This window comes from Aulonocara stuartgranti, assembly GCF_965226115.1.
Source record: "Aulonocara stuartgranti genome assembly, chromosome: 3".
Taxonomy (NCBI): domain Eukaryota; kingdom Metazoa; phylum Chordata; class Actinopteri; order Cichliformes; family Cichlidae; genus Aulonocara; species Aulonocara stuartgranti.
In genome coordinates, this window is record NC_138941.1 from 21,463,712 (window position 1) to 21,490,513 (window position 26,802).

At 42.6% G+C, this 26,802-nt stretch overlaps 2 protein-coding genes across 2 annotated transcripts; one reads left to right on the forward strand and one right to left on the reverse strand.

The window, feature by feature from the left end:
• Window positions 1-696: 696 nt before the first annotated feature.
• Window positions 697-6,529, forward strand: ing2 (inhibitor of growth family, member 2). The gene is made up of 2 exons (XM_082524748.1): window positions 697-1,004; window positions 5,345-6,529. The coding sequence occupies exons 1-2, from the start codon at window positions 860-862 to the stop codon at window positions 6,040-6,042; spliced, it is 843 nt and encodes a 280-aa protein (XP_082380874.1). The 5' UTR covers window positions 697-859; the 3' UTR covers window positions 6,043-6,529.
• A 542-nt stretch (window positions 6,530-7,071) lies between these two features.
• Window positions 7,072-19,135, reverse strand: rwdd (RWD domain containing 4). The gene is made up of 7 exons (XM_082525236.1): window positions 18,954-19,135; window positions 18,345-18,425; window positions 18,030-18,139; window positions 16,881-17,031; window positions 12,563-12,671; window positions 7,856-8,033; window positions 7,072-7,769 (listed from the first exon to the last, which is right to left on the reverse strand). The coding sequence occupies exons 1-6, from the start codon at window positions 18,975-18,977 to the stop codon at window positions 7,969-7,971; spliced, it is 540 nt and encodes a 179-aa protein (XP_082381362.1). The 5' UTR covers window positions 18,978-19,135; the 3' UTR covers window positions 7,072-7,769; window positions 7,856-7,968.
• Between the last annotated feature and the right edge of the window lie 7,667 nt (window positions 19,136-26,802).

Below are 26,802 nucleotides of genomic sequence, written 5' to 3' on the forward strand. Positions count from 1 at the left end.
TTAGTGTGTGAAGAGGACTCTCCATTTACATGAACAAATTGGAGTCTATTAGATAGATATGATACATGATGGTTTAACTACTGCTAGACTGAAAGCCTGTGGTGCATAGCCGATTAATTGAGATAGGTTGGTCATATTTAAGATTGACACATTAATTAATGGTACGACTTTTTTGAGGTGTTCTTGTAGAAATGGGGTCGAAAAAATGGTTTGGATGAAGTAGAAAGATCACTTGGAGAAAAAGACTATGGGAAGTCCTCTCAAACATACATTATTTTGTGGCTTTATGGCAAACATTCCAACTCAAAATGTAATCTAATATTTTGAGATTTTTCACATTTGAATGAACTAAAAGCCATGGTAATGAAAATAAAACAAAATAGCCTTGAAACCTATATTTAAAATAAGAAAATTAACCTTTTTAAATTATGAAAAAAAAGCTTTCATGATATTGTTTTTTTTTTTAACACTAGTGTATTTGAAATTCCGTCAAAACACACTTGTCTGTATTAGCGTCACATTCGGACACAGATGGTGAACTAAACCTTTAACTGAAACATTAGGTCAAATTTGGGCTCTGCCTGAACTACTGCTACATTTCCCGGGAAAATATTATGATAATGAGGTCACTCTAAACCAATCCCAATACTGCAACCCCAAACGGACACGCCTTCAGCGGCGATAAACGAGAGAAGCGTTACAAAACCATAAAGGGAAAATACTCCCGCATGCGCAGTGGCTTTAGTGTTGTTTGAAGTGAACTGCCTTAGAAGCTGTAAAGTCGCCAAGCATTTGGTTTTAGCAATATATTTCCCTGTTTTTTTCACAGCACTTTTTGCCTCTATGCATCTTAGAGACGATGTTAGGCCACCATTTCCCAAATGCCGACAAGTCGCAACAACTGGTCAACTATGTGGAGGATTATCTGGAATGTGTGGAGTCGCTGCCCCTGGACATACAAAGAAATGTTTCTCTGCTTCGAGAAATTGATGCAAAGTATCAAGGTACTGTGCTTTCCTATTTCCTTGTCCCACGCGCGAATCGCTTTGTAAGGCTTTAAGGGCAGTGTCGCGTGCTGTGCTGAAATGGTGGAGAACGCACGAGCCCCGGGTTCCCATTTTGCAGAAAGCTTCATGTCCGTGATCGTTCTTACTTCCCGGAACTGAGATGTGGATACTCGTACTGACGCGCAAAGTGTTTTAAAAAATGAGGTGGACATCCGTCAGCTAGCATAGCTCTGACATACTCCCTCTGCACCAAACTGCAGGGCAGAATGATTACACTTGATATCGGAAAACATGTACAGTATGACGTGATACACGAGCATTGTTTTAATAAAAGGAGTGTGGTGTCCCGCGGCAAAATCGGCCTAACATATTCCAAAAACTAGGACCTTATCTGTATAAAATCAACTTTTGAACAAGAGCAGTGTGTGTCCCCGCACGGTGTTTTCGCTGAGTACTCTTTGCGTGTGGAAACTACGCCTAAACTTGAGGATTTCTCCGCTTTTAACGAAGTCTGTTTGTGTCACTAGATGCTGAAGTGAAATCTTAGAATAAAGACGTGCAGGAGATCAATAAGTGCGGTCATCTATTTGTGAAGCCTGTTTGACGGCCGAGGTTAACGTCGCAAGCAGCTTGCATCGCTTTAATAGATATGAGCTGATCAGGTTCTCCCCAACAAAGAGTCGCTTTAGCTCATTTTCGCCTTGTCAGTGAGGTGTGTTTGGTTATGAAGTCCTTGATGGAGGCCTGGAGCAGGCGTTAACAAAAGCCTTCGGTACCGGAAAGCCTTTGCTTTGTTGCCTCGTGTTGACACAGAATAAGCAGCAAGTCCCTGACACTTCGGGCTGAGCGCGAATGATTATTTCATTTTTATATTCAGCAATATTCAGTGTTTATGGGCTGCTAATGCACATTCTCCGCGCGCCGCTCCGCTCTATTAAGTGTGAACTGCAGAGCTGCAGGACAGCTGCTACTCGAGCTATCCCTCTCGCAGCAACTGACTGTCGTCATTTCCTGTAGGCGGGACCACACTGGGATTCAGCCCTCGCCCATGCTCCTGCTGTTTAGGTCCAACTCCAGTTTCACTTTAAGTAAAGAAGAGCCTGGTGCTGGAAGGTGATTTTGCAGTAATTTTATGCTGGGTGTCCTTAAAGTGCGGTCTGCGTATAAAGCCAGCTAGCTGGCAGTTAGTCACCTGTGTGCATTTCCAAAATCCCGATGTCCTGGTAACCTATTTGTAGGTTTCCCATCCCTGTGTGTCAGTTACCAACATCACGTGCTTCTGCTGTATTGCCAAACAGGTAATATTAGTTTACTTGGACGCCGTTCACTTGGTTGCCTGTCATTACTGAAGCTGTCCCTGAGACAAGTCAAATGTTGTTGCTCGCTTTGCATACGTTCCTTAAAGTTGGAGCCGATATAGTTTAAACCACAAACCCACTTCAGCTACTTGGATTACTTTTGTCATGTAATGTTTAAGTGCCAGATGGAATTTTGTAAAACTATTTTGTTTTTAGGGTTACTCAAACAGTGACCACTGACATTATTTCAGTGTCATTGTCTAATATACGTCCACTTCTTTGGATGCTGTGATATCGAGCCATGTTAGCTTTGATGTTGAGGGAGCCTTGTTGTTTTTGTCTTTGGGCAAGTGATTTTATTTACTGAATTCCCAATAATGACGTACATTGACCACTAAAAACTCATAAATACATTGTCCATTGTTCAAAGAGCATTTGATCCACTTGACCTTTAAAAACATATTTAACCATTACCACAAACCTTCCCCTTAGGGGTGGGCGATATAAACGATATAAATTTGGCCAACGATAGAGATTTTGACGCTCTACCGCGATAGCGCATGATGATGATGTCATCAAGCTGTGCCTGTTTGAAAGCATCGACCAAATGCTTTCAACTGGTGATTAGGGTGGTTTGTCCCTAACCACCAGAATCCCTCACGTTAACTTTTATTGAGTGGAAAAAAAGTTGGCGTTCATCCTCCAGCTTCACTGTGCTAATGTTATGCTAACATAGCTGTGTCGCTAGCAATCACGTAGCACAGCATAATATACCAGGTAGTCCAACTTCAGTAACCCTGCAAACGCCACTGCTGTTTAGTTTTCTGTCTTCATTTATATTGGAAGTGGTAGCAGAGCTGTACGTTTGAATTAGTTTCAAAAATCTCAGTCAGAACATGGTATGTCATGTTTAGGTGGAAACCAGCGAGCTATCTTCCTGTTAATTTCTAACTCCGTTAAATTTAATAAATAGTGTTTTTCATGGATGTTAAACTTAATTGTTACACCTGGTAAAGCAGCAACACTGATGATTTTATTAAAGATGAAGTGTTCGTTTGACTTTGGGACCTGAAGCAGAAAGAGTTTTGGACCCAGATTACTCCGCGAAGCTCCTCACTACGGCAGCCGTAATGCTCTGACAATCAATCAAGCAGTGCAGCTTACCAAAGTTGTGCTAAAACATTTTAACAGATTTCTGCACGCCAAAATAGATTCGAGGTCAGTAAGCATAACCAGAATTCATACATAAGGCACACTCTCGACTTTTGAGAAAATTAAAGGATTTTAAGTGTGCCTTATAGTGTGGAAAATATGTTATACAGAAGAAAAGAATATATCACGATATACAGGGAGTGCAGAATTATTAGGCAAGTTGTATTTTTGAGGAATAATGTTATTATTGAACAACAACCATGTTCTCAATGAACCCAAAAAACTCATTAATATCAAAGCTGAATGTTTTTGGAAGTAGTTTTTAGTTTGTTTTTAGTTTTAGCTATTTTAGGGGGATATCTGTGTGTGCAGGTGACAATTACTGTGCATAATTATTAGGCAACTTAACAAAAAACAAATATATACCCATTTCAATTATTTATTTTTACCAGTGAAAGCAATATAAATCTGTTCAGAGAGGTGTATTGTTTTCCCGCCTTGTAAATCTCACATTTGATGATGGACCACAGGTTCTCAATGGGGTTCAGATCAGGTGAACAAGGTGGCCATGTCATTAGTTTTTCTTCTTTTATACCCTTTCTTGCCAGCCACGCTGTGGAGTACTTGGACGCGTGTGATGGAGCATTGTCCTGCATGAAAATCATGTTTTTCTTGAAGGATGCAGACTTCTTCCTGTACCACTGCTTGAAGAAGGTGTCTTCCAGGAACTGGCAGTAGGACTGGGAGTTGAGCTTGACTCCATCCTCAACCCGAAAAGGCCCCACAAGCTCATCTTTGATGATACCAGCCCAAACCAGTACTCCACCTCCACCTTGCTGGCGTCTGAGTCGGACTGGAGCTCTCTGCCCTTTACCAATCCAGCCACGGGCCCATCCATCTGGCCCATCAAGACTCACTCTCATTTCATCAGTCCATAAAACCTTAGAAAAACCAGTCTTGAGATATTTCTTGGCCCAGTCTTGACGTTTCAGCTTGTGTGTCTTGTTCAGTGGTGGTCGTCTTTCAGCCTTTCTTACCTTGGCCATGTCTCTGAGTATTGCACACCTTGTGCTTTTGGGCACTCCAGTGGTGGCAAGTGGCATCTTGGCAGCTGCACGCTTGACTTTTCTCAGTTCATGGGCAGTTATTTTGCGCCTTGGTTTTTCCACAAGCTTCTTGCGACTCTGTTGACTATTTTGAATGAAACGCTTGATTGTTCGCTGATCACACTTCAGAAGCTTTGCAATTTTGAGACTGCTGCATCCCTCTGCAAGATATCTCACTATTTTTGACTTTTCTGAGCCCGTCAAGTCCTTCTTTTGACCCATTTTGCCAAAGGAAAGGACGTTGCCTAATAATTATGCACACCTGATATAGGGTGTTGATGTCATTAGACCACACCCCTTCTCATTACAGAGATGCGCATCACCTAATATGCTTGATTGGTAGTAGGCTTTCGAGCCTATACAGCTTGGAGTAAGACAACATGCATGAAGAGGATGATGTGGACAAAATACTCATTTGCCTAATAATTCTGCACTCCCTGTATATCGTTACCACACATGCTTCAAATTATAACGTGATATGGATTTTAGGCCATATCGCCCGACCCTATTTCCTGTCTATATTCAAAATACAGCTGCAATTAAGGAATTGAAACACGGAAAAAAAAACCTATCCTTCCTGAGTCTTATTCTGCTGAAGATTGTGTTGTTTTTAAAGGGAGCTTTTCCTTCCCACTGTTGCCAAGTGCTTGCTCATAGGGGGATTCCTCTCTTATTGTTTGAGGTGATTGTTGTTGTGTAAATAAAACTGAATTAAAAGTTGTTTTATTAATATTTTTTACATTTAAAACACCCATTAATTATTATGTCCTGTACTTTACAGATGTGCTGAATGAAGTGGATGATGTGTTTGAGAAATACAAAGGTGAGCAAGATGGAGCTCAGAGAAAACGTCTGCAGATCCAGCTACAGAGAGCGCTCATCATTAGCCAGGAGCTTGGTGATGAGAAGATCCATGTAGTGACCCAGATGACAGAACTGGTAGAGAACCGTTCCCGCCAAATGGACTCTCACTCCCTGTCCCTCCAGGAGCCCAGTGAGGCAGAGCGGCTCACTACAGAGAGGCGTTCCAGCATCCAAGAGTCCCCAGCCCCCGAACGCACCTCAACCCGCCGCCCACGACGTCAACGCAACAGCGAGAGCCGTGACTCCAGCCACCAGTCTGCCAATGGCTCTCTGGATGACCCTGTGGAAGAGCTGTCCCTCCCTCCACCCCGAGAGAAGAAGTCCAAGTCTGCAAAGAAAAAGAAACGTAAGGCTAAACAAGAGCGAGATGCCTCACCGGTCGACTTTGCCATTGATCCTAATGAGCCCACCTACTGTCTCTGTGAACAAGTGTCCTACGGTGAAATGATCGGCTGTGACAATGATCAGTGCCCCATTGAGTGGTTCCACTTCTCTTGTGTGGGGCTTACCTACAAGCCCAAAGGAAAGTGGTACTGCCCTAAATGCAGAGGGGACAACGAAAAGACCATGGATAAAAGCCTAGATAAGAACAGAAAAGACCGCAGGTCCAGGTAGTGACCTGTATCTGGAAAGCAGCCTGGCATCAATCCTGTCAGTCATATTTACAAGCACTTGTGATGCTATAAGAGGACAATCGAACACCATTGGCAACCAAATTTAATATTAATCAAGGACAAATTGGGATTTAACTTGGGCTGACACTTGTGCTCCAAGTCTGTAGGGTCACCAGCTACTTCAACAATCATCAGCTTGAACCAGTTTTCTTTTCTTTTCATGTACAACAATAAGCAACTGCATTTTTAACTCCTTTTTAACTCTGGACAAGGTCCACGTGTACATGGCAATTTTCTTTATTGTACTCAGTGACTGAAATCAGTGTCTACAGGAATGGCTTCTAGAGTATAACCTACATGTGTTTATAAGAGACTGATATTTAATGTAGGAGATGGCTGTTGACAGGACACTGGATGTCATTTGTTTTCACCAATTCACTAATGTGTACATTCCTTTTATAATCATTAAAACAACGTATAGTAATTCATTTAACATACTCTTGTCGTTTGTGAACAAATCAACAAAAATCTGACCAGAGTTAGTTTTGATTTAATTTGTTTTGTGCTGCTCTCAGGGACCACTGAGACCACTGGCTTAAAATTTGGGACTCTTCCACATTTGGTCTTAGAACTGAAAAAACTTCAAGTCCTGTCTCTCTTCTTTCCAAGCTCCTTTGATATCTTTAATAGATATGCATCATAGCACCTTCCTTCAAAAAGGCTGAATTACCTGCTTTTGTTTGAGAAAGATGAGAAACCACATCATTCTTCAAGGCACATATTCTACTCAGCATTGTTATATATATATATATATATATATATATATATATATATATATATATCAGTTTTTATTCAATGGGAGAGCCCTGATATAATTGACCTCAGACGAAGGTATTGGCGGACTTGCACCCATGAGTAATTCTTGATTCAAGATGACCATTTGCAGCTCCAAGAAATGGACACCGACTGCAGCACAAAACAGTGTTATCACAAGACAAGCCAATGAATAATGATGTTCTGAGACCTGCAGTAGATAAAATCGATTTTATTTCTATATAAAAACTTCTGGCTTTACAATTCAAAGGGCAGAGGAACATTTATCAAAATAGGAAAATATTGAGAAATGTAACACGCAGCTCTGCTTTTAACACATCACATGGTACCTCACAGTAACAGCAGCATAACGCTTCAGCTGAGAACCCCAACAGCTCAGTGCTGGGCAGCAGATCAGTTAAACTCCAGCACACTTCACCCTGACGGACCACAGAGCAGGAGACTCACTCTTCAACAAAAGCCTAATGTGCTCTCCGTCTCATGTACAGTTATGGCCAAAGGTTAATTTCATACACTTTGCTGTCTTTAAACATGTTTCTATGATATTTCATGAATTTCAAAAATGTTTTCAAATAAAAAAAAAAATAAAAAAAATTTGATTTTGCAGTGACGTGACTGCTAAAAGCTTTGGCCGTAGCTGTACTAGCAGTGAGGAAGGAAAAAAAAAAAAAAAAGTAGTAAACCACCACAAGCACAGCAAAGCCTTCAGGTCATTTTCAGCTTACAGTCAAGAGTCTAACTGGGATTGTGAGCAGATCCAGTTTTACACACTGTCCTCATTGTGGAAGCAGTCATGTTGAGTGGAGCATGTAGCTGGAGTATTACAGACACCATCGGCCTCACGTAGCTTGTCTGTGCAACCTAGTCTTCATCTTTCCCTCCAGTTTTACTGAGCTGCAGCAGGGATGCAAAATGAAACAGTAAGTCACTCTGTATGTTGACAATGTGCAAACAATGTTCATTTAACCATTGCCACTTACATGCTGGAGGGTGGTCAAGCAGCAGGGACCAAGGAAAGAGGACAAAGATTAAAAAAAAAAAGTTGTAACAACAGTGCTTAAAGGAACAAAGTGCACCATCTGGTGGTAAAACACTAAAAGACACCTACCTTAATTACATCAACCCAGTTCCAGCCTCTGGGCAGCTCACCTTTGTGATCTGAAAGCAGGAATTCGAATATTATGAAGCTAACCTATAAACCTCTTACTGCTGTCTAATGACAGTTATATTAATGAATAGCCTAGACCTATTGCAGCATAACTAGAGGAAAATTCAGGGCCATCTAATCCAATTGTAATTATTTTGTCAAAAATGGAAGGTTTTATGCTTAGTCTTAAAAGTCGAGAGGGTGTCTGTGTCCCGAATCCAACGTGCAAGCTGGTTGGACAGAACAGGGTCCTGAAGCTAAAAGCGCTACCTCCCATACTACTTTTAAATACTCTAGGAACCACTAGTCCTAGCAGTCTGAGAGTTAAGTGCTCTGTAGGCTCATTATTCAAGAGCTTGTATGTGATGAGAAGGATGTTTTTAATTCGATTCTGGATTTAACAGGAAGCCAGTGAAGAGAAGCCAATATTGTAATTCTATCCAGAGTAAGCATCTGGTTTGATAGTATACTTCTAAAATTGTTAGGGCCGAGAACAATAACCTCAATTTATCTGAATTTAGAAGCAGAAAGTTAGCGGCCATCCAGGTCTTTAAGTCATTCCTGCAGTTTAACTAATTGGTGTGTGTTATCTGGCTTCATGGACAGATAGAGCTGGGTGTCATCTGCACAGCAGTGAAAACTTATGCTATGTCTTCTAATGATGCTGCCTAAGGGAAGCATGTATAATGTAAACAGAATTGGTCCTAGCACTGAACCCTGTGGAACATCATAATTGACCTCAGTGTGTGAAGAGGACTCTCCATTTACATGTACAAATTGGAGTCTATTAGATAGATATGATACAAACCACTGCAGTTAAATACTTCTAAAATATTATGGTCAACAGTATTGAATGCTGCAGTGAGGCTTTCAGGGTTTTACTGTCAGAGGCCATAAGTTCATTTGTAACCTTCACTAAAGCTGTTTCTGTGCTGTGATGAGCTCTGAAACCTGACTGAAACTCTTCAAATAAGCCATTCCTCTGCATCTGTTAGCTGTATGACAACTACTCTTTCAGGAACTTTTGAGATAAAGGAAGGTTGGACCACGTTTTTGTGGTCAGCACCCTCTCAGTCCATGGTGAATGGACTGTGCACAGTGATGCTGGTGTTTCAGCAGCTTCCAGGCAGGCTTGAGCCTTAGTACTTCCTGAGTTGTTCCAACTCATTTCCTCTCAGCTAAAGGGGACGGTTTGGGTTGTCTTCCATTTTTTGGCAAAAGCGTATAACATGTATTAATGAACAATGGTTTAAACTGATGATCCTGAAATCTGCACTTGTTTAGAAATGGCTCCAATAGGCCTTCTACAACTACAGTTTTCCTTCTTAGCTTTTGAATGAGTTCCTTGGACTTTCCCATTGTTCTGACTACTGGTGAGTCCAGTGAGTGCTGCCAAACATAGTCATTAATGATCGTTGACAAGAAGTTGAAGGCATTCACCTATTAAAACGTTTAAGTGAGTGCAAGTATATATTTGAGCCTGTATTCATACTTTAGAGGAAATCCAAAATGAATTAAAACTTGTGCTTTTTATTTTTTAGTCATTAACGATATATATTGAAAGAAATAATTATTTGATACCCTGCTGAATACAGTGGGGCAAAAAAGTATTTAGTCAGCCACCGATTGTGCAAGTTCCCCCACCTAAAATGATGACAGAGGTCAGTAATTTGCACCAGAGGTACACTTCAACTGTGAGAGACAGAATGTGAAAAAAAAAAAAATCCATGAATCCACATGGTAGGATTTGTAAAGAATTTATTCGTAAATCAGGGTGGAAAATAAGTATGGTCAATAACAAAAATACAACTCAATACTTTGTAACATAACCTTTGTTGGCAATAACAGAGGTCAAACGTTTACTATAGGTCTTTACCAGGTTTGCACACACAGTAGCTGGTATTTTGGCCCATTCCTCCATGCAGATCTTCTCGAGAGCAGTGATGTTTTGGGGCTGTCGCCGAGCAACACGGACTTTCAACTCCTGCCACAGATTTTCTATGGGGTTGAGGTCTGGAGACTGGCTAGGCCACTCCAGGACTTTCAAATGCTTCTTACGGAGCCACTCCTTTGTTGCCCGGGCGGTGTGTTTTGGATCATTGTCATGTTGGAAGACCCAGCCTCGTTTCATCTTCAAAGTTCTCACTGATGGAAGGAGGTTTTGGCTCAAAATCTCACGATACATGGCCCCATTCATTCTGTCCTTAACACGGATCAGTCGTCCTGTCCCCTTGGCAGAAAAACAGCCCCATAGCATGAAGTTTCCACCCCCATGCTTCACAGTAGGTATGGTGTTCTTGGGATGCAACTCAGTATTCTTCTTCCTCCAAACACGACGAGTTGAGTTTATACCAAGAAGTTCTACTTTGGTTTCATCTGACCACATGACATTCTCCCAATCCTCTGCTGTATCATCCATGTGCTCTCTGGCAAACTTCAGACGGGCCTGGACATGCACTGGCTTCAGCAGCGGAACACGTCTGGCACTGCGGGATTTGATTCCCTGCCGTTGTAGTGTGTTACTGATGGTGACCTTTGTTACTTTGGTCCCAGCTCTCTGCAGGTCATTCACCAGGTCCCCCCGTGTGGTTCTGGGATCTTTGCTCACCGTTCTCATGATCATTTTGACCCCACGGGATGAGATCTTGCGTGGAGCCCCAGATCGAGGGAGGTTATCAGTGGTCTTGTATGTCTTCCATTTTCTGATGATTGCTCCCACAGTTGATTTTTTCACACCAAGCTGCTTGCCTATTGTAGATTCACTCTTCCCAGTCTGGTGCAGGTCTACAATACTTTTCCTGGTGTCCTTCGAAAGCTCTTTGGTCTTGGCCATGGCGGAGTTTGGAGTCTGACTGTTTGAGGCTGTGGACAGGTGTCTTTTATACAGATGATGAGTTCAAACAGGTGCCATTCATACAGGTAACGAGTGGGGGACAGAAAAGCTTCTTACAGAAGACGTTACAGGTCTGTGAGAGCCAGAGATTTTCCTTGTTTGAGGTGACCAAATACTTATTTTCCACCCTAATTTACGAATAAATTCTTTACAAATCCTACCATGTGAATTCATGGATTTTTTTTTCCACATTCTGTCTCTCACAGTTGAAGTGTACCTCTGGTGCAAATTACTGACCTCTGTCATCATTTTAAGTGGGGGAACTTGCACAATCGGTGGCTGACTAAATACTTTTTTGCCCCACTGTATGTATGTTTGATAACTGATGAAATGAACAGCCTCCAGTTTTTAAATGGCAGTTTAAATAGAACAGACAGAACATCAGATGTGGCAAACCTGGTGACCAACTACAAGAAACACCTTACCGCTGTGTTTCTCACCAAGTACTCACTCGGGGGATCATGTTTTGCTTGGGGATCAAATACTCATTTCACTCAATGGCACACAAATCAATGTATAATATTAATGAGGCGTGTTTATCTGGATTTTTGGGTGATATGCTGTTACTTGAAATTCAAACTATCATAAACATTTATAAACAGCTTTTCATTTAATTGTAACTGAGCAAACTCACAAATTCAGCAGGGGATTAAACCGTTACTTCCACTACTTAATACAGTATAGTCATTCCACCCAGAAAAAAGAACTGTTTAAACAAATCACACCCAAAATTACCACAGCATAAATACCCAAGTTAAGTGTGTGTAAACATCTGATCACAACTGTATATAAATACAATTATTACACTTGTAGATGCATTATGAAACACTAACCAACGAGGGACATCATGACAGCTACGTTCATCTTTATATGCAGTCTAACGATTTTCCATCAAAATGTTTCCAACAGCCTTGCTGGTGGTGCTTTTACTTTATTGTGTTAATCTCAGAGCCATAATTGACTTGACTCTTTTAGCCTTGGAAAAAGTACAAAATGAGTCATCAATAGGAATAGTTTGTGTCATAATAATCAGCCTCAATTTCAATCAGTTACTAGAGGAATATGGCAATGCAGATGGAATCTCAATAATTTAGATAATCTTCACCTGAAAAAAAAAAAAAAGTTGCTCTATAAAAAAAAAAAAAAGTAAATAAAAAACACCTGCTGTAAAGCCAGGACATCTTACTGTTCATGATTGACTGAAGAAAATAAGAACAACCCTACGTTTCTCTTCAGCACTGTAGCCAGGCTGACAAAGAGTCAGAGATCCACTCAGCAATGAATTCCTTTAACCACAATTAGTAATGATCTCATAAATGTTTTCAAACAAAATTTTAACCATTAAAGAAAAAATAATACATAAACTTCTCAGAGAAAAGTATGTATGTACATTAAATACCATTGATATTTATTTAGACCTTTTCTCCAGTTTCTCCAGATCACTCAAAGAAATTCCAGAAGGTTAATTACCGAGTTCCACAGGCGTCTGTGCTAGGACCAACTCTGACCAATTCAGAGTCAGAGCACAAAAGTTTACCATTATCCCCAAATTAAAACCAGCTCTATTTTAAAGAGCTTTTAGAAGAATATGGCAGAATTTTTATAACGTATCCAACAATACGAGCTACTGGACACAGTTTCATGTACCTGTTTTGTTTATCATCCTTCTTTTCTGGGCTTTAGTCAGCTGCTCTTTCTTTTCCTTCTTCTTTGCTGCTGTGGCAGGTTCACTCACCTCACTGTTTGATGTCAGCGTCTGCACAACAACAACAACATTATCATTTTGGGTTTATTCCCCTCAAACTTTGATGACTCAAGCCAATCAGTCAAACACTAAATTCTGAGCAAAAGCGTGCATCTTCCTGATGCACGTGCAATCATCCAGGTAAGTAAATCTCCAAAAGTTGATTATGTTCATCTGTTCGTAGCGTTTTGTGGGAGAAACGTTTCATCACTCATCCAAGTGACTTCTTCAGTCTCAGCTGACTGCAGCTTTCAATCTTATAAACAGGACATTTGCATAATGACTGAAACCAGCCCACTGAAGGAAGAATGGGCTGGGAGGTCAGTTCCTTAATCTTAATTATGCAGATACTCATGACCACTGATCAACAACCACTGACCAAAACCCACTGATCAATAACCGTGAGTACCATTCACAGAGAGTTGGGGAATGGCTGCAATCACAGCATTGTAAGATGGTGACAGATGTACCCTTAGGCCCCCTTATAGACTGTGATAGACTGTCTGAAGCAGTTAGAAGAAGAGATGGCTATTGAGTGGACCTCATACCACAGGCTGTACCCAGGGGAGTCTACACAAAGTCTGTATGGTTTACCAAAGATACATAAACAGGATGCACCTTTAAGACCGATTGTCTGCATGATCAACTCTGTTACCTATAACATCTCCAAGTTTCTGGCTTCGATCCTCAAGCTGGTGGGCAGCTCTGAACACCACATCCAGAACACCCTGCATTTTGTTGAGAAGGTGAGAGATGTCATTATGGAGGCAGATGAAACCATGATCTCGTACGATGTTACATTTCTGTTCACTTGCATCCCAGTCATGGAAGTGTTGGAGGAGATTACAGGATGACCCCAACCTCAGCAACAGGACCAGCATCGAGAGCAGCATCGACCAAGTGTGTTTGAACTGTGTCTTCATTCCACCTATTTCACATACAAGGGTCAGTTCTACAGGCAGAAACATGGGCTCCCCAGTTTCACCCATCGTGGCCAATTTGTACATGGAAGAAGTGGAAAAGAGGGCTTTGCCATCCTACCCTGGAACACCACCAAGCCATTGGTTCAGATATGTGGATGACACCTGGATGAAAATCAAATCTCAGGATGTACCACAATTCACATATCACATTAACTCAGTGGACCGACACATCAAATTCAGCAGGGAGGATATGAAAAGTGGCAGGTTAGCCTTCTTAGACTGTGAGATTTCCATCAGTAATGGAGGACATCTAAAAGCTGACGTGTACCATAAACCTACATATACGGATCAGTATCTAAGGTTTGACTCTCATCATCCACTGAAGCATAAACTGGGTGTCGTCAGGACGCTACAACACAGAGCGAACACCATCCCCACTGACACAGCAGCCAGGGAGGCAGAAGAACAGCAAGAAGGCCCTGAGTAAATGTGGTTATCCCAGCTGGACTTTTGTCAAAGCTGGAAAGGCACCTAAAGAAAGCTCCAGCTGATCCAGGAGAGAAGGACAACCGCTGACTAAGTGACCTGTAGTGATTCGTACGTGTCAGGAGTATCGGAGCAGTTGAGATGCATTTTTTCTAAACACCGGGTCTCTGTGGCTTTTAAACCCCAAAACACACTGCGCCAAAAACTGGTCCACCCCAAGGATCGGGTCCCCCGACACAAACAGAGTAACATAGTGTACGCTGTTAAGTGCAGGAGGATTGCCAGGATTTATACATCGGGGAAACCAAACAACCTCTGCAGTCTATTTACACCTACAGGCCAGTGGACACTCTTTCAATCATGAGGATGTAACATCCTGGGCCCTATTTCAGGAAGCCGGTTTAGTGCAAACTCTGAGTAAGTATACCCTGAGTTAACGAAAACTCTGGGTTTTCAGTTTCACAAAGCGAGTTTAGATTAATTCTGAGTGAGTTACTATGACGACACACTCCGTGAAGCTAACCTGCCCCCTAGCAGGTTTACTTCAACTAACCCTGACCTTCTCCGCCTCTTTGTCGGAAACCTGACAAAGTGTCAGACATGGCGTGCCCCTTCCTTGAAGAGCCAGTAGATGTTGAAGCCCAAATTCTCCGCAGAGCTCTCCGCCGGGAGAGAGTGATTAGAGCGCGTTTGGACATTTTATCATTTCCTGATGATTTCCTGTGTGAACGTTACCGTCTTTCAGCACAATCTATAATTTATTTGAATAACATCCTCAGGCCTAATATTGCTCATGTGACACACCGCGAACATTCTCTCAGTTCTGTACATATTATTTGTATTGCACTTCGGTTTTTTGCAAACGGGAGCTTTCTGTATAATATTGGTGACCCTTCTTTCCCCCAGTCAAGTCTGTCCCGTATTCAGCAAGTGAAAATAAAATAAACAATAAAAGGTGAATCAAATGAACCATTACGGCAAGGCTAGGATGGTCAATTTGGTAAAGTAAATCCGTTGGGCATCTTTCTTTGCCTTTAGACAACAATTCTGATGGCAAAAGAGCCAAACGGGACAGGCAAAAAAAAGAAAAGAAAAAAAAAAAAACGTGTTAAATGGGTGGAAATCCCTAGATCAATGTTTAAATTAACACTCACGCATTGACTCTGTCGGCTATGTTTTGCCATGCATGCTCCCTTTCTTTTGCAGCTGAGGCCGTGTTACTTTTTTCCCGCAAAATTTGCATGTTATCGGCATATGCTGCCATCAGAATTTCGGCTTCAAGCGCTGTAAAATACATTGACCGCGCCTTCTTTCCCTCCGTCTCCATGGTGACTCGCTTAATCTGTGCTCCACTAATCAGGGCTTTATGTATCCTCGTGCGCGCGCGCTTAACTTGGGGTTAAAGCAACTCTGCGTTGACTGAACTAATTGTTATCAGCCTTTGTGAAACCGAATATTCCGAGTTGGACAGTTCGGGGTTACTCAACCCTGAGTATCGTTTTTCACTCAGTTTTCTAAACCGGCTTCCTGAAATAGGGCCCTGGAGGCCATTTACGTGAAAAGGGAAAGACCATCTCTGAATCGAGGAGGGGGCCCAAGGGTACATCTGTCACCATCTTACAATGCTGTGATTGCAGCCATTCCCCAACTCTCTGTAAATGGTACTCATGGTTATTGATCAGTGGGCTTTGATCAGTGGTCATGAGTATTTGCATAATTAAGATTAAGGAACTGACCTCCCAGCCCATTCTTCCTTCAGTGGGCTGGTTTCAGTCATTATGCAAATGTCCTGTTTATAAGATTGAAAGCTACAGTCAGCTGAGACTGAAGAAGTCACTTGGATGAGTGATGAAACTTTTCTCCCACAAAACGCTACGAACAGATGAACAGAATCAACTTTTGGAGATCTAAGCAAAAAACTACATGCAGTGCTAACAAAACCATAACAGGAGCTGGGATATTTTCCACCTTTTACCAGCTAATAATAATAATAATAATAATAATAATAATAATAATATTATTATTATTATTAACACTCAAGGTCACTGTACACATTAGAATAAAAAGCAAGATAAAAGCAAGCAGTTCACACAATCGTAAAAGCATAAGACATAAACTAATAAAAGAGCAGAGTGGGAGGTTATGTGGGATAAGCTATTTTGAACAAGTGAGTTTTGAGTTGGGACTTAAAGAGAGAGAAGGAAGAGATGTTTCTTAAATCAGGAGGTCGGGAATTCCAGAGTCGTGGAGCAGAGCAGCTGAAAGCCCTGCTCCCCATGGTGGCAAGACGAGGGGAGGGGACGGAGAGTGAAAGGGAAGAAGTAGATCTGAGACAACGAGATGGGGCGGTGATCTTAACCAGATCAGAGAGATATGGAGGGGAGAGATGATGAATAGCCTTAAATGTGTGCAAGAGTATTTTGAAATTGATGCCATATTTGACCGGGAGCCAGTGAAGCTGCTGCAAGACAGGAGTGATGTGGTGGATAGAAGGGGTCCTGGTGATGATACAGGCAGCAGAGTTCTGGACGCGTTGGAGCTTGTGGATGGATTTTTGAGTAAGACCAAAAAGAAGTGAATTACAATAATCAATCCAGGAAGTAACAAGGCTATGGACAAGAATGGCAGTGACATGTGGGGGTGAGAAAAGGACGGAGACGATTAATGTTGCGCAATTGAAAATAATCAGACAGAGTAACATTATTAGTGTGTGAATTGAAAGAGTACTGTCGAGGATGACACCAAAACTTTTCACAGAGGAAGAAACGCTGTTCTTTATTATGGTAATATTGGGAAATAATAATGTACTGACCACAGCCGTTACTATAGACTTGTGGTTCTCCATGAGCGTCTCCTGGTTCTCCTTTGCCCACTCAAACAGAGTGTACATCATTGCAGCACCCAGGTTAGCCTCCACCTGCTCCTCCAACTTTGCCAGGATCAGCTGCTTCGTCTCTGCTGAGCTGTTTTCAAAGCAAGATGATGGAAAGAAAAGAAAATCCTCAAGTACTGTCCATCAGCCACAGTCTCACCCTGCACTCTTCAATACTGTAAATACAGTACTGTGCAAAAGTCTTGGTTTGTTGTTATAAACAGCCATTTTTGATATTCTTTTAAGCAAAAGTTCTGTGTTTTGTGAGTCTTTCAAAGTTTCTCTTTGGCCATCGGCTTCTTTTTAAATTACTTTTAGGTCAGGTCCTCATACCGGACCTTTTTCCAGAGGAAAGAGCTTTTTTAAGCCTTTTAACCCTGACCTATGAACCATTCAAGCAGTTAAAGTCAAGCAATGAAACTAGTGTTGTGACCACACATGACAAATAGCAAAGAAACCAACTTTAAATAGTATCTTCCGACACGTTGTTACCAGCAGCCTGTTGCAAAAAACATTAGATCTGTATGTTCAGTTTCAAATGACATATCATTATTGTAAATAGTTTCATAGATTCAGCTAATTTCTTTAGCCGAATCTCTGAAAAATGCCAAAGATAGCAGTTTGACAGCAAACAAAAGTAGTTTTTCCATCAACAGCTAATTCTAAAAGAGCTGTTAGTCCAAAATCTTGGTTTAACAAATTCAAACTGAGGACAAAGAAATAAAACTGAAAACACAGAGAAATGACAAAAATCCCCCTCAGAATTCAGGGTGCGTTGAAGAACAAAGTGCTCACACCAAGCTGGTTAGAAAGAACTACATGAAAATAGTTTTCTCTTTCAAAAGAGTGAAAAAGGCCAATTTTGGAGGCTTGATGCAGGAGTGAATCATTTGAATCAAATATCCTTGGTCAAGATACTAACTCCAAGTTAGATGAGTATGTGTGTGTAAATATTAGAAAGCACTCAACCATAGGAAAAAAAGTGCATGAATGAGGACTATAGGTTCTACATAAGAAACAGTCCATTTACCATTTCTTCAAAGACTTGAATTTAACACAAACTAAGGGATCAGTATACTTGGAACTTACATCCTGTTGTTGAAAAAAGCTTCAAGTGAGATCTGTGGAGCAGTTTCAGGGTACGTCTCAGGCCATGTGATGTCCAGAATGAATGCTTTGCTGTCCTCGAGTTCTCCTACCTTTTGTGTAATATTCAAAAAGACGAGAAGGTTACTGACACTGAATTCAGCCTTTAAGTTTGTTAACGTTTTAAAGTAGCTACGAGCATGATGGCTCAAATTTCTTGTTTTAATTCTATGACCATAGTTCTGAAACTGGATGCTAGAGGACTGCAGAAGACAATCTTTTTTGCACAGCCTTGGACAGTACGGTGGACATACTCACCCTAAATTGGAAAGAAACTGGACTGATTTCCTTGAAACATTCATCCCCCTCATAGATGGAGCGAAGAGCTTCGAGCTCCATCTGGGATCACATAAACAAGTGAAGTAACAGGAATATCATCAGGACTGAAGTACATCAAGAACACATCAGACAGCACGCTACCAGACAACCCTGAGAAATACAGTCATTAGCTTAGCAAAGGACAGAGGTCTGTCACAAGGCCTTATACACTCGTATGTGCTAAATTCATTGCTTTTACGATCTTTGTATCTAAGCCGAAACAAGTCACCATCACAAGGAGCCGGAGAAGCAACAACACAGTAGCGGTGGAAAACTGCTGTGTGCCGGCTAACACACGGGCTGAATCCCTGTTTGTCGCTGCAGGTACAAGATTAACCTTGTAGACTTCTGAATGGAAGGTGTCGTGAGCGACATCTGAACCGGGATGAGCTGGGAAAGTGTCGCTGAGCTTTTGTACCCGAAATAATAACAGTCTGTTAACTTGGCTGCTGTCTGGAAGCGAAGACCACCCTGATCAATGCTAACAGTCACGCTACCGTCAACTAGCTAGCAGTTAGACGCTAACAGCATTCTTGCGTTCTTTCATACCTCTTGATCCTCGTTGGCTGTCATACTTTTCTTTTCCTGCACTGCACACTCTGTACTGAGCTTCAGACGTGGACACGGCACACTCCTAAAAGCCCATTCCTGCCATTCAAACTTTATCACTTCTCTAGCTCACACTAAAACACCAAGATCTGAACACGCGCATGCGTAGTAGACGTACCCCTGACCTTTAAATTAATTGTCAAACATCGTTTTTGTCATTTAAAGACAAAATGCCGCAAAAAATGTTGCTGGAAAGGCCCACGTGACTTTTTAGATCGATCGATTGTTTTTAGATTGTCAATAAATAAATAAAAAACTTTAAGCAGAAACAAGAGCAGGAGCTCTAAACACACGGGGGCAGTAGTCATTAACCAGAGTAAAATGTATTTTGATCTGAAAAAGAAATAATAAAGTTTAAAAAAAGAGTTAAATGTTTTTTTTGATGTTGTGATAAATTACATATACAAATATCTGATTACAGTAAACACGTCAACAAAAGTTATCATGACAGACTTTTAGCCACTACGTTGATTACTAATATGCTCACTTTATAGTTTTATTACTAAATGGTATAGTTTTTCAAAACAAGCTATAGCCAGCGCTTTTGCATAGTATTTTATTATAAGTAGCTGACATTAGACAAAAAAAAGTATGAAATGATTTACAAAGACAAATGGTTTACATATTCAGATTACAGAGGAATCTGAATGGGCTTTGTTAATATTTTGATTGGTTTTAAGACCACATTTATTCAATTCAGTTTTATTTATGTAGTACCAAATCACAACAACAGTCGCCTTAAGGTACTTAACACTGTAAGTTAAAGACCCTACAATTATAACAGAAACCCCAAGATTCAGACGACCACCTGTGAGCAAGCACTTTGGTGACAATGAGAAGGAAAAACAGCTATCTACTGTGACTGGTTTGAGGTGAGGGGGGCGAGCGAAAACAAAGACATAGTGTGGAAGTGCTTTGTCAAAAAGGAAAGTTTTAAACCTAATCTTAAAATTAGTGTCTATCTCCCGAATCCGATCTAAGAGCTGGTTCCACAGAAGAGAGGCCTGAAAGCTAAAGGCTCTGCCTCCCATACTACTTTTAAATATCCTAGGAACCACAGGTAAGCCAGAAGTCTAAGAGCAAAGTGCTTTATTGGAGTCATACGGCACTATAAGGTCTTTAAAATACGTTTGCAGTCCCCTCAGAAGCATTTCAGAACATTAGGTCAAATGAGAGAAAGAAGCCATTATTGGTTGAATATAGTTAACACAAGAGCCAGCACCTCCAGGTCTGCTGAGCAGAGAGAACGTTCTTGGAAGAATTCACAGAGGAAGACTGTTTTCTCTTATTGTAACCATCTACACTGACCAAGGATTCCCATTTTTCTATAAGTATTTAAACATACAAAAGCAGTGTTTTTTTTGTTTGTCAGTGTTTTTAATTTATGGTTTTATTATTCTTCGTGCAGTTGCAATTAGCCTTGTGTGATCCGTTTACTTTTCTTTTTTTGTTTTGTTTTAACAAATGTATAAAAATAAAGTTCATAAATATAAGAAAAACAAAGTGTCCAAATTATCCATAGTGGATCAAGGCATTAAATTATTAAAAAGTATCATGTACATGGATGTTTTTTGTTCAGAAAACTGCAGGCTCTAAAACAGTTAGCTGCAGTCAGTCTTCCCAAAACAGTATCCTAGCCTAGTGGTATACAAAATTTTATATGAGAATGTGCATCTATCTTATTGGTTAAAACTGATAGGGAGAAATTATAGTTTACACTTAATTTTCCCTTCGCTGGTGCCCCAAGCTGGTCCCAAGCTCCCCACTGGGGAGCTGTACCTACAGTGGCTTGCAAAAGTATTCGGCCTCCTTGAACTTTCCCACATTTTGTCACATTACAGCCACAAACATGAATCAATTTTATTGGAATTCCACGTGAAAGACCAATACAAAGTGGTGTACACGTGAGAAGTGGAACGAAAATCATACATGATTCCAAACATTTTTTACAAATAAATAACTGAAAAGTTGGGTGTGCGTAATTATTCAGCCCCCTGAATCAATACTTTGTAGAACCACCTTTTGCTGCAATTACAGCTGCCAGTCTTTTAGGGTATGTCTCTACCAGCTCTGCACATCTAGAGACTGAAATCCTTGCCCATTCTTCTTTGCAAAACAGCTCCAGCTCAGTCAGATAAGATGGACAGTGTTCGTGAACAGCAGTTTTCAGATCTTGCCACAGATTCTCGAATGGATTTAGATCTGGACTTTGACTGGGCCATTCTAACACATGGACTTTAATAGTGCCAACCTCAAACGCGCAGCGCCGAACTTTTATCAACACATCACCTGCCCCACCAGAGGTGAAAGGACACTGGACCACTGCTACACTACGGTCAAGGATGGCTACAAGGCACAATCTCGCCCTCCGTTTGGCAAATCTGATCACGCCGCCATCTTCCTCATGCCAAAATACAAACAAAGGCTGAAACAGGAAGTTCCGGTTCAGAGGAAGGTGGCGCGCTGGACGGATCAATCGGTGGCCGCGTTACAGGACGCACTCGACGACGCAGACTGGGGCATGTTCAGAAACAGCTCCGATGATGATGTCAACGTGTTTACGGAAGCGGTTGTGGGATTCATCGGGAAACTAGCGGATGATACTGTGGAGACAAAGACTATCACAACGTTTCCCAACCAGAAGCCGTGGGTGGATAAAACCATCCGCGATGCTCTGAGATCCCGCACCGTTGCCTACAACACGGGACTCACGACGGGGGACATGGACCCGTACAAAGCCGCGTCATATAACGTGCGGAGGGCGGTGAAAGAGGCGAAGCAGCTCTACGGGAGGAAACTAGAGTCACAACTCCAACAGAGTGACTCTAGGAGCCTGTGGCGGGGACTAAGGACAATAACGGACTATAAAGCACCAAACAACCGGTATGACGAACGCGGCCGTGACTCTGGCAGACGAGCTGAACACTTTCTATGCTCGCTTCGAGGCTGCAGCTAAGGACTCCGACAATGCTAGTGCTAGCGGCGCTAACGGCTGCAGACAGGAAGATACTGCCAGCACCAGAAACGTGCTCGTCATCTCCGAGCATGAAGTAAGGAGAGAGAGAGTGAACACCAGGAAAGGAGCAGGACCAGACGGCATCCCAGGTCGTATCCTCAGAGACTGCGCATACCAGCTAGCTCCTGTGTTCACTGAGATATTCAACATCTCTTTATCTCAGTCGGTGATCCCCACATGCTTCAAAGAGTCCATCATTGTTCCTGTCCCGAAGAAACCCCACCCTGCTTCTCTCAATGACTACCGCCCTGTAGCCCTCACCTCAGTAGTGATGAAGTGTTTTGAACGCCTGGTCAGAGACTTCATCATTTCTTCACTACCAGACACACTGGACCCACTACAGTTCGCTTACCGTCCAAATTGTTCCACAGACGATGCCATCTCTCATCTCCTCCACACATCACTCACTCACTTGGACACTAGAAGGGGGAATTATGTTAAAATGCTCTTCATAGACTACAGCTCTGCATTTAACATCACTCACTCACTTGGACACTAGAGTCCAGTGGTTGGACTCATCTCAAGGGGGGATGAGTCGGACTACAGAGAGGAGGTCAACAGACTGACTGAGAGGTGTTCAGTTAACAACCTCCAACTGAACACCACGAAAACTAAAGAACTTATCTTGGACTTCAGGAAGGGCAGAGCACTTTACATTCACGGGAACTGTGTGGAGAGGGTACACTCCATGAGGTTTCTGGGCGTGCAGATCTCTGATGACCTCTCCTGGACTGCAAATACCACGGCGGTGGTTAAAAAGGCCCAGCAGCGTCTCCACTTTCTGACAGTGCTCAGGAGGAACAACCTGGAGGAGAGGCTGCTGGTGACATTTTACAGAGCCACCATAGAGAGCATCCTAACGTACGGCATAACATCATGGTATGCAGGGTGCTCAGCTGCGGACAGGAAAGTACTGCAGAGGGTCATCAACACAGCCCAGAAGATCACTGGCTGCTCTCTGCCCAGCCTGGAGGTCACTGCAAACTCTCGGTACCTCAGCAGAGCTGGCAATATCATTGTAGTGGCAACCTTCGGTCCTTCTTTGCCGCTTCTGCAGAACGTAAAGTTTCTGACTCGTGCTCTTGTTAAGTCTCTTGGATGCCTTCCGGTAGCAAAAAATGAGGCGAAGGAAAAAAGGGGCAAAACATTTATTTTCCTTACAAATCGAAAGGTACAAAACAAATGCCTCTGGTGGGAGCTCCGTTTATATTCCCTTTGTGTGGCTACAAAAAATAACATTAAAACGGCGACGGTCAGAAAACTGTTGCTCCACGTCCTGCTTGCTTACCTAACCTTTTTCCCCTACCCCTCCGCATGCGGGCCAAATACACACCCCCTTTACGACATCTACCAACACTTTACAACAACAACAGACTAACAAAGCAGGATTAATTTATGGAGCACAGCATATTACATTATAACCTAAAATGATCAAGATTATAATAAAAACTTAAAGATCATGACAAATACTTAAATATGGCATGATGTAACTGAGTAAAATATTGGCCTGGACTTGGCTCCAACATCCTGGCCCCTAATTGTTCTTGTGAGCCACAAAACAGTTACTCTTATACATACACTTATATATTGTTCAGAACAACAAATCAAACCTTCCAGATAACGAACAGGCAAATATACAAAGTACTTGAACTGCTCATATGGCACATTAATGTCCTTATTCCAACAGAAACTTTGTTTTTTCTTGTTACAGCAGGAACTCTTCTTAAGCTGGAACATGTCTTCGCGGATGCGTGTATGTTGAGGAGATTAGGGAATGGAGTCAGAGGTTCAAGCACATGACTCGCCGTAGGAGACCAGCCTTTACCGCTGTCTCTTGAGTAATATGTAGAAGGGGCACTACATATCACACTCTAGCAGCACACAAAGCTTCGCCACAGGTCGTAGGAGAATGTTTTTGCTGGTTTTCACCTTGGCTTGACGAACCCGACCCTTGGCATCCTCAAACGTCTGAATCACTCGACCCATTAGCCATGAATTTCTTGGAGCGGAATCATCCACGATGAGAACAATATCACCTTGACTGATATTTCTTTGTGGCTGGGCCCACTTTTGTCGCCTTTGCAAGTCTGGCAGATACTCCTTGATCCACCGTGTCCAAAACAAATCCGCCAAGTACTGGACTTGACGCCATCTACGCCTCGAGTACAAGTCGCTCCTGCTAAATACTCCAGGAGGTAGCGGAGTTTTGGCTTTTATCAAAAGCAAATGGTTTGGCGTCAAGGCCTCCAGGTTGTTCGGATCGGTAGAGACTCTTGAGATAGGGCGGCTATTGATAATCGCCTCTACCTCACACAGCAGTGTGTGCAGACCCTCCTCATCAAGGATCTGCTGCTCCACAACGGAGCTGAGCACTTTGCGTATGGACCGTATCTGCCGCTCCCAAACTCCTCCAAAATGCGAGGCAGCTGGGGGGTTGAATATCCATGTGATGCCTTTAACCAACAAGGCTTCTTGAATCTTTGCATTATCCAAAGCACGCACTGCTTCCCGCAGCTCCCTCTCTGCACTTACAAAGTTTGTTCCATTGTCAGAACGCATCAACTGAACCTGTCCCCTCCTAGCAATGAACCTCCGCAAGGCATGAATACAAGAGTCCGTGTCCAACGAATTTGCCAACTCAATATGCACAGCCCTCACTGTCAAGCAGGTAAAAACCACGCCATACCTTTTGATCATGGTCCTACCCCTTTTGATTTCGAAGGGACCAAAGTAGTCCACACCGACACTTGTGAACGGTGGCTCATCGGGCGTGAGCCTTTCAGTAGGAAGATCTGCCATGATCTGACTTACCGCTTTCCCATGATGCCGTCTGCAGGCGACGCACCGGGACAAAATCTTCCGGACAGCAGCATGAGATCTTAGTATCCAGTACTTCTGCCGTACCTTTGATAGGACATGATTCCTGCCACAATGCCCAAGATCCTCGTGAGTAGATCTGAGAATGAGAGTGGCTATATGCTGATGGCAAGATGGGAAGGTTAGCCTTGAAGTGTGTCATTTGCTTCTCCTGCTCCAACCTTCCATCATAGAGATTCTCTTTTAAATCCTTCCTCTTTTGAGCAAGAAGCTTCAGCACACCTTTTAATCTCAAGACCCATGCAACGGCTCTTTTAACCCGACGCCAGCTTGAGTAATGATGAATGAGCTGAGAGGTGGCGTCTGCAGCTTCTTCAACCACAAGAGCATATACTGATGCTTCTTTGACTTCTGAGTCATTACAGATTGGCTGGCATACACTGTCTGGCATTACTGGCCACTCCATTTCTGGTTTCAAAATGAAATCTGGACCCGTGATCCATGTCTTCGCCTTGAGAAAGGCACCAACACTGAGCCCTCTGGAAGCAAAGTCTGCAGGATTGGCCGAAGTGTTCACATATCTCCACTGAGAGACAACTGATCTATCCTTGATGGCAGCAACTCGATTGGCAACAAACGTACGAAACCTCGCTGTTTCATTCTTGAGGTACTTAATCACCGATGTGCTGTCCGTCCAAAAGACAGACTCCTCCAACTCCAACTCCAGTTCGGCTGTTACCATCCTGTCCATCTTTGCTGCCACCACTGCAGCAGTAAGCTCGAGTCGTGGTATGGTCACTGCCTTCAATGGTGTAACCCTGGCTTTACCAATAATGAAAGCACTATGTGGCTGGTTCAGATTGTTTTTTGAAACCAGATATGTGGCTATGCCATACCCCCTTTCACTAGCATCGGCAAAGTGATGAAGTCGAGCTGAAGAGATCTTGCCAAGGTTGACTGGTCTCACACATCTGTCTACCTCAAACCTAGCTAAGTGGTGCAAACTGCCGACCCACTGTTGCCACTGCAGAGACAGAGCTTCTGGCATGAAATCATCCCATGCATGCTTTGTTCTGCTTAGCTCTTGCAGGATGTGCTTCACTGGCAAGATCAGAGGGGATAAAATCCCAAGTGGGTCATATATGGTGCTTACCATCGAAAGCAGTCCTCTCCTTGTGAGTGGTTTGCTCTCAACCAGAACTCTAAATTTCAGCGTGTCAGACTCCACGCACCACTGAACCCCTAAAGCTCTTTCAATAGGGAGGCAGTCCCTTTCAAGATCGAGCTCCTTGACTTCTTTGGCCCTGTCATCCTCAGGTATAGACGCAAGCACCGCTCTGCTGTTGGAAATCCACTTAGTGAGCTTGAAACCTCCTGCAGCGCACAAAGCCCTGAGGTCCCGAATCAGTGAGATTGCCTGCTCTTCAGTGCTGACAGACTTCAGGCAATCATCCACATAAAAGTTCCTTAGAACAGTGTTCGTTGCAATATGGTTGAACCTCGCCTGATTGTCCTCAGCACACCTTTGCAGCGCGTAGCATGCACAGCTTGGTGAAGAAGTTGCACCGAACAAGTGAACTACCATCCTGTATTCCTTGAGGCCTTTACCAAGATCTCCCTGTGGCCACCACAAGAATCTCAACAGATCAGCATCTTCATCGGGAACCCTGACTTGATGAAACATGCCTTCAATATCAGACATGAAGGCAACTGGTTCCTGCCTGAACCTCATCAAAACACCTATGAGGGAATTGGTTAAGTCTGGCCCCTGCAACAGCTGTGAGTTCAGTGACATGCCTTGATACGTGGATGCACAGTCAAATACCACTCTCAACTTGTGCTTGGTTGGGTGGTAGACCCCATGATGCGGGAGATACCATATTCTGCTACCACTTTTACAAGTTTCTGCCACAGGAACTTCTTCGGCATAGCCCCTTTCCAGTGTCTCTGTCATAA